The sequence below is a fragment of the Hemitrygon akajei genome, chromosome 1, assembly GCF_048418815.1.
Source record: "Hemitrygon akajei chromosome 1, sHemAka1.3, whole genome shotgun sequence".
In the NCBI taxonomy this organism is placed as follows: Eukaryota; Metazoa; Chordata; class Chondrichthyes; order Myliobatiformes; family Dasyatidae; genus Hemitrygon; species Hemitrygon akajei.
The window spans coordinates 125,335,313-125,347,549 of record NC_133124.1 but is presented as its reverse complement, the minus strand read 5'-3'; the positions used below and the strand labels follow the sequence as shown (position 1 = coordinate 125,347,549).

The following is a 12,237-nucleotide window of genomic DNA, read 5'->3' as shown; positions in this document are numbered from 1 at the left end:
GCAGAAGTTGAGGCCCAATGGCCGGAGCCCCAACTCTGCGAATTTCTGCAAGTCAGCTAGGGAAGTTGAAGGCCCAGTGCCTAAGTATCCACGAGTCCACTGGGGAGTGAAGTTAGAGAGCTCTGTATGTGTGAGGGAGGTACGGGGCTTGTTTTGCTTCATTGCTTGTATACTCTATTTTGTTGTGTTCGGTGTTGTTCTGCCAAGCATTGTGGGCATGCTATGTTGGCACCGGACCCTGTGGTGACACTTGTGGGCTGCCCCCCGCAGATCCTTAGGTGTGTAAGCTATTAACATAAACAACACATTTCACTGTTTGTATCGATGGACGTGTGATAAATAAATCTGAATCTAAATGGTCTAAGTGAAATCAAAACCACTAGATTTTGTCAAGGATGTTCCCTTTGCCACTACTAATCCCTATATGGATTTGCTAAAGCCTGGAACTCTTCTGCACTGAAAAAATGGGTACAACACATCCAAATCATTCTCTCTTGTCTTGTCCATACTGCACCAACCACTGCCACTGGCTATAAATGTGCAGGAGCAGTGTGTGGTTAAGTGCCTTGCTCAAGGACACACACGCTGCCTCGACTGAGGCTCGAACTAATGACCTTCAGATCAATAGCCCAAAGCCTTAACCACTTGGTCACGCGCCAACATGTGGCTGTTCCTCATTGTCACTTGTTTTAAATAGGAAATTACCTACTGGAAATAAATAAGCAAATAAATAAGGATTTGAAGAGATTACTGTAATTTAAGGAATTGAAAAGGAAATTCCAACTTGGAGGATATCTCTTCCATCAAGTCTGGTTAAGTTTATTTTCAGTAGTTAGCCAGCTTTGGATGGGTTTAGTTTCCTGCAATAGAAAAGGTTACAGTTACCTCAACTTTCACTACTTGATATTGACATTGACATCCACTGACCACAATCATGTCTGTTAAACCCCCCCCCCCCATTCCCCACCGGTTATTGTGTCAATGATACCCCACCTCGCACTGTTTTTACCCCAGCCCACCACAAGACTGTTCCAACACAAAACACACAAAATGCTGTAGGAACTCAGCAGGCCCAGCAGCATCTATGGAAGAGTACAGTCGACGCTTTGGCCCGAAATGCCCACTGTACTCTTTTCCATAGGTGCTGCCTGGCCTACTGAGTTCCTCCAGCATTTTGTGTGTGTTGCTCAGATTTCCAGCATCTGCAGATTTTCTCTTGTTTGTGACAAGCCTGTTCCAGTGGGTTGACGTGTAGCCTGTAATTAATCAATTGAAAGAACTACAACTTTATTTTCTAGAATAATTCCAAAGCTGCTGTTAGACAACTGATGATGCTGCACATAGTATATTAGAGAATATACTGCCATGAAAAGATCTGAATTGGCATGAACAAAGTGACAATGGCCTAAAATTAGCAGTGGGGCACTTTCAGGTCTTCAGCTACAGCTGCCTTGGTAGCTAGTGTCCCAGGACTAAAGCAAATCACATTTTAAGACCATAAAACCATAAGACATAGAAGGAGAATTAGGCCATCTAACCTGTTCTGCTATTCCATCATGGCTGATCTATTTTCTCCCAATCCCATTCTGCCCGTAACCATTCATACCCTTATGTATGGGAGGCCACATATAATATATATGTAAGGTGCCTATGACATAGTTCCCACAAACACAACAGCATGGAAATTTTTCTTTTGTCACTGTTCTACAATTTTGTAACGTGTGGCTCTCAGAAAGGCTACATTTATTTTATTTACTGCATCATGCACAGAGAAATGTGTGCTTTGAAGATATTTATGCTAGCCTATTGCACACGTGGACTGCGGACAGTGTTTCCAAGTTTCAGTGTGATTTTATTTACCGTAGATTCCGGACTACAGAGCGCACCTGATTAAAAGCCGCTGGCTCTAATTTTAGAAATAAAATCATTTTTTTAATTGTAAAGGCCGCATCGGATTTTAGGCCGCACCGGATTTTAGGCCGCACCGGATTTTCGGCCGCAGGTGTCCCATGTTGTAATATGAGATATTTACACAGAAAGATATTACACGTGAGGATTTTTTTAACTTTTAATTAAATCCATATGGTAACATAAACAAATACATATTGCAAATGCTTTTTTTCGAACCGTGCCCGTACGTGGCTACTTTTAAATATACGTTGCGTATACTTCTTTACTGAACAACATTCCAATATCTCCTAACGACTGGTAAAAAAATATATATATTGCAGCCTACCAGGAAAAGTTATTGATCACCTTTAACTTAAAAGCAGCGTTTTCGCTCAGATCCAAAGCCGCTCGCGTAATGCGCTCCCTCCCTCCGTCCCGTTTCATCGCAAACTGGCATTTTCCCACAAGACACCGCGAAACCGGGTGTGACGTCATAGCATCCCGTGATGTAGTACAGAAAACAAATATGGTTTAAACTAAGTAGGCAGCACAATGCTTCGAGTGTTTTCCATGTTGATGAGGGTGAGTACAAATGACTGATTTACAATAATTTAATTGTGAAAGTGCGCTTGATTTATCGTACAATTTCATTGGACCTCTGTGAACTACTCATCAATTTTATTGGTCTACTGTTATGAGGCAAAATGTTTACGAGGCGGCATGAAAAAAACCATGCATTAGCCGCTTCGGATTATTGGCCGCAAAGTTCAAAGCTGTTCAAAATGTGGGAAAAAAGTAGCGGCTTAAAATCCGGAATCTACGGTATTTAAAGATGTAGCACGGTAACAGGCCCTTCCAGCCAACGAGACTGCGCCACCCATTTACAGTCGTGATCAATTATCCTACTAACCCGTGCATCTTTGGGAAGTAGGAGGAAACCGGAGCACCTGGAGGAAACCAACAGGAACATGGGGAGAATGCACAGACTCCTTACAGACTCCGGCAAAATCGAACCAGGTACTGCACCGTATGGTGGTCTACTCCACAGTCATGATATCAGACATAAGTGTTCTCCTACAAACAGACCTCTGTTAAGATTTGTAGTAGTTAACTGCTCCTAATATCCTACTGAGCCATGGATGCCTAAAGAGTTGTCCATAACGATTATGTTAGCAACCTTACTCTGATGCAGTGGAATTCCCCTATACACTGCCTCCATGATACCCCACCTTACGGTGATTGTTTCCTCCTTCTCTCTCTAGCCAATCACATGCTTCTCCCAATTTCCCCCCCCCCCCCCCACTGAACAGAGCAGCAGTGATGCAGGTGGAGGACCAAGCCTCGTGCCTAGTTGCTCTCTTAATCTATCATCATAAACCATGCTGTCTAATCCAGGAGGCATCCTGGTGAATCTCCTCTGCACTCTCTCTGAGGCTTCTACATACTTTCTAAAATGAGGCAGCTAGAACTGAACACAATACAAGTGTGGTCTAACCAGGGTTTTATAGAGCTACAACATTTTGGGCCAGAGGAGCCGTTAAAGTTTGAGGCAATATTACATTTGTGGCAGGAGTCAGAATTCCTTACAATATTCATCTAATCTAGCACGTCCATGTCATTTACACTAGAGATTCTATGTCTATACTGAGATGTAAGATATTTCAGAATATATCAAATAATTACTGGAAAAAGCCTCATCACTGCAGTTTAATATAGTTATTGCAAAGTCTACTCTTTCTGCATTCTTCAAAGAGACAACTTTGATATTCAGAGTAACACAAACAAAATACTGGAGGAACTCTGCACATCAGGCAGCATCTATGGAAGGGAATAAATGGTTAAAGTTTTGAGCTGAGATCCTTCATCAGGACCTGATATGAAAGGTCTCAGGGATGGCTTTGACATTCAGATTAACATGCACAAAATGCAGGAGGAACTCAACAGGTTCTAGCATCTATGGAGGGGAATAAATAGTCAATGTTTCAGGCCAAGACCCTTCATCAGGGCCTGATATGAAAGATCTAAGCCTGAATTGTTCCTCTCCATAGTTACTACCTGACCTGCTGAGATCCTCCAGCATTTTGTGTTTGTTACTCTGGATCTTTAGCATCTGCAGAAACTCTTTCGCTTATGATTTTGATATTTAAAATCCATTCCAATGGCATGAATTCCATTCCTTCCTTCCAAGAATGAAGGTGAATGACCAAAAGTGTTTTTTTTCCATCTCAACAAACTCTTGTGCAAGCCATCCAAAATCTAGTTTGCAATACTCAATACTGGGCAAGTTCATTTTGGACTCGCTAGTGGTAATAAAACAGTTTTGAATATTTAGATTATTCACTTAAGTTGTTTGGTGCCGTATGGTATTTTGAAGAGCCTGTGAAAAAAAAAGTTAACTTCCTATAAAGTACCTGTAGGGGAAAGTAGGCTAGCGCTACAAGATAAATTATTACTGAAGACTCTCTCACATAGTTTGATGACCCAGAACTCAAAAATGTCACTCAAGACTATTAACTGACAATCTAGGACCAGAAAGCTCAGCCTCAGAATAGACGGATGTCCCTTAGAACAGAGATAAGGAAGAATTTCATTAGTTAGAGGGTGGTGAATCTGTGGAATTCATTGCCACAGACTGCTGTGGAGACCAAGTAATTAGGTATATTTAAAGTGGAGATTGATAAGGGTATTCATTAGTAAGGGTATCAAAGGTTACAGCGAGAATGCAGGCGAATGGGGTTGAGATGCATAATAAATCAGCCATGGTGGAATGGCAGTGCAGACTAGATGGATAGAATGCCTGATTCTGTTCCTATGTCTGATGGTCTTATGCATTAAGAAGATGCAATATTGCAGGCCGCATATATGTAACCTGATGTATTTGGCCATTAGCAAATATATTTATCATTACTTTCCATTGAAAAGGATTATCAGCAAACTTTCTGTCTAGGGATGGGCTTTGAAGTTGCAATTTTCTGGTTAAGTATGGGTAGTGCTACACTACTTCAGGGGAGAGGGAGGGGAGAATCAATGTAGTGATGAAGGGAAAGGGAGAGATTGAGAGACTGAGAGATTTAATACAGGGCACAGGCAGAATTCTCAATCCTAAGACTGATGAATTTTAAAGTTTACCTGCATTTGTAAATGTAGATATAGGTTCTTGCTGCATAGCCTCTTGTCTTAAAATCAGTGCCTTCTCCCTATCCAGTGCCTCCACGTATTTAGACAAAGACCAGGAAAACTGCAGAGGATAAAGTAAAAGATTTTACATTGGCTTACTTTTAAGGAGCAACCTTTCTTTTCTACTGTTCGACCATCATTATTGATGAAATGTGGTGTAGGGAAGTGTACGGTAGCAAGAATAAAGGCATAGACAATATTCTAAATAGGGAGAGAATTCAGAAATCAGAGGTACAAAGGAACTTGGGAGTGCTTGTGCAGGATTCCCTAAAGGTTAACATCCAGGTTGAGTCAGTGGTGAGGAAGGCAAATGCAATGTTGGCATTCATTTTGAGAGGACTAGAATACAAAAGCAAGGATGTATTGCTAAGGTTTTATAAGGCATTGACCAGACTGCACTTAGAGTATTGTGAGCAGTTTTGGGCCTCTTATCTAAGGATGGATGTGGTGGTATTGGGGAGTGTCCTGAGGAGGTTCATGGGAATTAAAGGGTTAATGTATAAGGAGTGTTTGATGGCACTGGGCTTGTATTCACTGGAGTTTAGAAGAATGGGGGAGGGGGGTCTCATTGAAAGCCTGAATATTGGAAGGACTTGATAGAGTGGACATGGAGAGAACGTTTCCGATATAATAGGAGCGTCTAGGACCAGAGGGCACAGCCTCAGACTAAAAGGATGTCCTTTTAGAACAGAAATAATGAGAAATTTCTTTCGCCAGAGGGTGGTGAATCTGTGAAATTCATTGCCACAGACAGCTGTGGAGGACATGTCATTGGGTATATTTAAAGCAGAGGTTGTTAGGTTCTTGATCAGTAAGGGAGTCCAAGGTGCTCCCTGACCTGCTGAGTTTCTCCAGAATTATGCATGGAATACTGAGAATGTGAGTTATAGAGACCTTGAAAGTGAGTCTGTAGGTTGTAGAATCAGTTCAGCATTGAGTTGAGAAAAGTTATCCACACTGGTTATGGAGCCTGATGGTTGTATGATAATACTGTAAATAACTGCTCCTGAACCGAGTGGTGTGGGACCTTTTTTTAAAGAGCAATTAAGTATCAATTGCCAACAAGCTTCTTTAATCAGAGAACCTGTTCCTCACGCCAAGAGTCACTTGGTCACTTTGTCAGAGCCACTTTATGCTCAAATACTCCCGCAACCAGTGTACATAGAACGGTCTAATCCACCCTCGTTCAAACAGTTACTTGTACATTGTTTTTATAGGGTTGCTTTTACATTTATACCTAATGTGTTTTTTTTAAATTGTATTCTTTATGCTTATTGGTGTTTTATTATGCTCATCAGATCTGGAGTAACAACCACTTTGTTCTCCTTTACTCTAGTGTACTGAAGAATGACAATAAACTACCTTGAGTCTTGAAAGTTATACTATATTTTATGCATTGGACTGTACTGTTGTTGCAGAACAACTCATTTCACAACATATGTTAGTGATAGGAAGCCTGTTTCTGATGGAGTGCAGAGCCAGAATGGACACCTGACACCTGTGGTGAGGGCATCAGCAGAAAAAGGGTGATAGAGGCTTGTTAACTGCAGTTGTTCTGTTTGGAATGGATAAATAAAGAAGGTAAGTGAAGACAGAGGAAAGGGAGAGCAAAAAAAAACAAGAAAAAAATCACTGGAACTGTAAAATATAAACTAGAGAAGCAAAGCATTAACAAACACAAAATGGTGGAGGAACTTAGCATCTATATAGAAAAATAAACAGTCGACATTTTAGCCCAAAACCCTTCATCAGGACTGGAAAGGAAGGGGTAGAAGCCAGAATAAGAAGGTGGGGTGGGTGGGGAGCACAAGCTAGATGGTAGGTGAGATCGGGGGGGGGGGGGAAGAATGGATGGGTGGGGGAGGAGGATGGAGTGAGAAGATGGGAAATGAAGAGGGAAAAGGTAAAGTGCTGGAGAAGAAGGAATCTGATAGGAGAGGAGAGTGAACTGTGGAAGAAAAGGAAGGAGGAGGGACACTTGAGGGAAGTGTTGGAGATGAGAAAGGGTAAGAGGGGAGCCAGAATGGGGAATGGAAAAAGAGAGAATGAGAGTGGGAAAAATGACCAGAAGTTAGAGAAATCAATGCTTATGCCATAATGCAACATTTGCAAAAGATTCATGTTGATTAATTAGTGGAATAGCATGTTTGTCATTTAAGGACAGGTAAAATGTACTAGGCTGAAGCTCCCAAGAGTTTAGTAGAATGAACAGTGACCTTGATAGGTGCAATGATTTTTAAGGAACTTGACAGGGCCAGGGTAGAGCTAGTGACTCCCCGGCTCAGAGTGTCTAGGACCATAAGACACAGTTTCAAGGTAGGGTGTCAGCAAATCAGGCCAGAGACAAGAAATTATGTTTTCACCCAGGTAAGGAGTCTTGGGAATTCTCTACACAAGAGGAAGGTGGAGGCTCAGTCACTAAGTATCTTCAAGATAGAGATGGATAGATTTTTAAACACTAATGGAATTAAGGGATATGGGGCTAGTGCAGGAAAGTGATCTTGAAATAAAAGAACAACCATGATCTTGTTGAATGGTGGAACAGGCATCAGCAACTAAGTGGAAATTCTTTATATTTCATATATTGGTCTTTTGCTGAAAATCTGTATCAAAAGTCGAATAGAGGAAATATTCAGCAAGCCAAGCAGCATCGACAGAGGAAGAAACATAATGAGGTGATCTAGTGGAGAGGAAACTAGAGTTGAGGCATCTCAGAAGCACGAATGTGGAAACTAACAAAATCAGAGGGAATATAGAGCAGCTGGACAAACAGGGTGAATGGAATAAAGTCCTTGCAAGTAGCAAGGTGGGAAGACAGATTTTAAATGCTATTGGTTAAACTTCAAAGTAAATTTACTATCAAAGTATGTATACATCACCATATACTACCCTGAGATTCATTTTCTTGCAGACAGTCACAGTAGTACAAAGAAATACAGTAGAATCGATGAAAAACTGCACATTAAGTCTGACAAGGAACCAATGTGCCAAAGAAGAGAAACTGCAAATGCAAATAATAATGAATAAATAAATAATACAGACAACATGAGTTGAGAATCCTTGAAACTGAGTCCATAGCTTGTGGAATCAGTTCAGAGTTGAAGTAAGTGAAGTTATCCATGCTGGATCAGGATGAATGAAGCAAATACTTATTCCTAAACCTGGTAGCCATTACGCATGGTCCAGATATTATCAGAAAACCAAGCAGGTAATAAGAATATTTTTCTGTAACTTCTTACCTTTTGGCCATGACTTTGAACCTGTAGAGAAAATTTAAAGAAAAAGTAGTTTAGTGACTGATTTTTTTAACTGTTCATGCATTTTCTTGGAGATTATTGGCCCAGAATTTGATTCAGAAGCCTCTCAGTATGGTTCAGGAAATAGTGCCTAAAATGATCTAACAATTCTGAGGTGACAACTTGCATTTTTCCAAAACCTGCTGACGTCTGCCAGCTAATCAGTGGGATTTATACACCCAGTGGCTGTGATGTCATCAAGCTGGCTCAATAGCCAATCATGTTAAAGAATACTCATATGCAGAAATTGGGTGGTGGGGTGGAAGTACATCTCTACCAAAGGAGGTGTAAGGCGCTCTTTCCCTCCGCTAGTCTGCAGGTCACCCTCGGGCAAGGTGTAGGCACCCGCTTAACCCCCTGATCAGGGTCACGTAAAGCCATGGGAGCAGATGGTGCATATCACAAGTCCTGGTTATGGGACCACTGACACTAGGCAGACAATCTCTGAAGAGTATTGATAATGATTGGGGTCACCCATCTTGTAAAGACACTGCCCAGAAGAAGCCAATGACAAACCACTTCTGTAGGACAATTTGCCAAGAACAGTCATAGTCATGGATAAACCATGATTGCCCACGTTATACGGCATGGCATGTAATGATGCAGAAAATTCCAAAGCTGTTTGAGAGTTCTTGCCATTTTACCTGACTCTAAGAAAAACTAATTTCACTTGCGTGTAATTACGTTGTCACACAGATATTTCTAAGAATAAGCTTTGAATTTACTCATGTTTATGGTGTGATTTTTATTTTACATGGATGCAATGTTTAGAAACTTAGATACAACTTGCTTTGAGATTTCCTACATAGGAGAATTTTTTTTAAAGTGATTGATCTATTGTAAGACAAAGAGCATACTTAGACTATAAAGAGCTAAGTTAAAAAATCTGAATACTTTTACAATGAATCAAGCTTGTATAAATCTTAAATTCAGACCAGTTTAATTGATCTTAACTTGACTGCTGGAAAAGGCAAGCCATATTTAATCACTAGAGAGGAATTTTGGGCACAAGAGGTTCTGCAGATATTAGAAATCCAGAGCAACACACACAAAATGGTGGATGAACTCAGCAGGTCAGGTAGCATCTATAGAAAGGAATAAACAGTCGATGTTTCAGGCCAAGACCCTTCATCAGGACTGTAAATGAAGGGGGAAGAGGCCAGAATAAGAAGGTGGGTGAGAGAAAGGATTACAAATTGGCAGGTGGCAGGTGAACCAGGTGAGGGAGAACGTGGGAGGTGGGTGAGGGGATGAACAAAGAAGCAGGGAGGTGATAGGTGGAAGAGGTAAAAGGAATCTGATAGGATAAGAGAGTGGAGTATAGGAGAAGAGGAAGGAGGAAAGTGATAGGCAGGTAAGGAGAGGCAAAGGGTAAGAGGGGAGCCAGAATGGAGAATGGAAAAGGAGAGGAAGGGGAGGGGGAGAAATCACTGGAAACTGGAGAAAATGATATTCCTGTCATCAGGATGGAGGCTATCCAGACAGAATATGAAATGTTGCTCTTCCAACTTGAGAGTGGCCTCATTGTGACAGAAAAGGAACCCATGGACCGACATTTCGGACTGGGAGTGGGATGTTGAATTGAAATGGGTGGCTACCAGGAAATTCTGGACAGAGAGAAGGTGCTCGAGGAAGCAGTCCTCCAATTTATGTCATGTCTTACCAATGTACAGGAGCCTGCACTGGGAGCACCAGATGCAGTAGATCACCACAATAAACTTACAGATGAAGTGTCGCCTCACCTGGAAGGGCTGTTTGCGGCCTTGAATGGTGGTGAGGGAGGAGGTGTAGGAGGAGGTGTAGCACTTGTCCCACTTGCAGGGATAAGTGCCAGGAGATAGATCAGCGAGGAGAGATGAATGGACAAGGGTGTTCCACAGAGAGCAATCTGAGTGGAAAGCAGAGAGGGGTACGACCCAGTTGAAGATATATTGATAGGTTGACTGGTTATGGTAAATATGACCTTTATGTATGGGTGGTGAAATTAAGGAGCAGTTGACTGGAGAGTGGGAAAGAATGTGTCACAGGGCAAAAGTGGGGGATGGGATTGATAGGGTTGCTCTGAGGGACAGCATTGGCAATGATGGGCCAAATTGCCTCATTCACCAACATAAGGAAATAGATGAAAGTTCACATCTTCATCTCCTTGCATAAATCAATTAGTAAGGGCACAAAAGGTTATGGGGACAAGACAATAGAATGGGGTTCAGAGGGATAATAGGTGAGGGAGAACGTGGGAGGTGGGGAAGGGGATGAACAAAGAAGCAGGGAGGTGATAGGTGGAAGAGGTAAAAGGAATGATGGAGCAGATTTGATGGGACAAATGGCCTAATTCTGCCTCTATGCCTTATGGTAACCGATTTTCAACTTAATCTTTAAGTTCAGTACTTAAGCACTACAAAACTTGACAACCTAACTCTTAAAGTCTGTAAATTTTCAGACTTTTTAATAAATAAACATAATTATTTCCAGTTCTTTGCATTATGAGAAATTATTAGTTACAACAGCTTCTGATGAGCATTTAATTCTCAGGACTGAGATGCTCCCATTGGATCTCATCTGTTCTTCACCTCTGAACTATTGTTATTGGTGTTCTGCTTTGTCTCTTACATCTGGTCTATCTTTCTCAAATGCTCAGATATCTCCCCAAGTACTGCACCTGTCCAGAGAATCTAGCACCTTTGCTGTTCAATGCTTCTCCATCTGACATCATCACCTTGTTAAAAAGAAATAACTTGTGATAAATAAAATGGAATCTGTGTTTAACAATATAACTACTAGTACATTTCAAACTGATAGTTGTAAAATGCAATATTAATGTGGTCAGTTGATTTTGGACTCAATGGGTAGTATTGCCTCCTCTCACACTGTAATGATTCTACAGTCAAATTCAGTGCCATCTTATGGAATTAAACCTTGGCCTGGAAATTCATCACACAACACATCAAGCTGGTAGACAACAAATTAATTCTGATTTTAGTTGGAGACTTTGCCTCTGCTAATTTCAGATGTGTAGAAGGCTTAGTGCACTGCAGATTTGATCCAACAAGGATGAAGTCAAAGAGTGATGATTTTAAACATTTGTATATGGAAGGGACAACCAGGCATAGCTTGGCTCAAATCTGAGGATGTAATTTCCTTCAAATCTGGCCTGACTCTAACTCACACTTATAGTTGTGCCTCTTAAAGCTCAGTGCAGCCAGGTTCCAGCTCACTCCCCCATCCTACGTAATGACATGCATAAAAACGATGGTATCCAGGCCAGTGCTGCATCCACTGGACACCAAGTGTGCATGTCAATATGAGTCAATGCCTTAGTGAGGACCTAGAAGTAAAACTTCAGGCATCATACACTCCCATTGAGTCCCAAATCAGGCTTCACAAAAGATTCTCCATGAAAATTATTGCAGGCCACAAGTAAACATTACATCACTCATTTTCATTTAGACACTTTTAGTCTCAGTTCAACACCAATTGCTTAGAATAAGCATTCTTTTCTATCAACATGTACGAAATGCTTCTCCTACATCATATTCTCCAATCACATCTTTTATTTCATGTCCCGTAATGCTCCCTCTTGTCATTTAAATCCACATGCCCTCTTCTCATTACTACCATCAGGGAGGAGGTACAGGAGCCTGAAGGCGCACACTCAATGTTTTAGAATGAGCTTTTTCCCCTCCACTATCAGATTTCTGAATGGACAATGAAGCCATGAATATTACCTCACTATTTTTGCTCTCTTTTTGCACAATTTATTTTTATATATTGTACAATTCTCATTGCATTGACATGGAGAGGATGTTTCCTATAATGAGGGAGTCTAGGACCAGAGGGCATAGCCTCAGAATACAAGGATATCCCCTTTAGATGA

At 41.2% G+C, this 12,237-nt stretch overlaps 1 protein-coding gene across 1 annotated transcript in view; it reads right to left on the bottom strand.

The window, feature by feature from the left end:
* Window positions 1-802: 802 nt before the first annotated feature.
* LOC140716058 (regulator of G-protein signaling 22-like) overlaps window positions 803-12,237 on the bottom strand; it is a 54,674-nt gene continuing 43,239 nt past the window's right edge. Inside the window, exons 10-12 of the mRNA XM_073029008.1 lie at window positions 8,307-8,327; window positions 5,020-5,128; window positions 803-860 (exon numbers count right to left, since the gene is read on the bottom strand). Coding sequence (XP_072885109.1) covers window positions 853-860; window positions 5,020-5,128; window positions 8,307-8,327 — 138 coding nt within the window. The 3' untranslated portion in view covers window positions 803-852. The remainder of the gene's footprint in view (window positions 861-5,019; window positions 5,129-8,306; window positions 8,328-12,237) is intronic.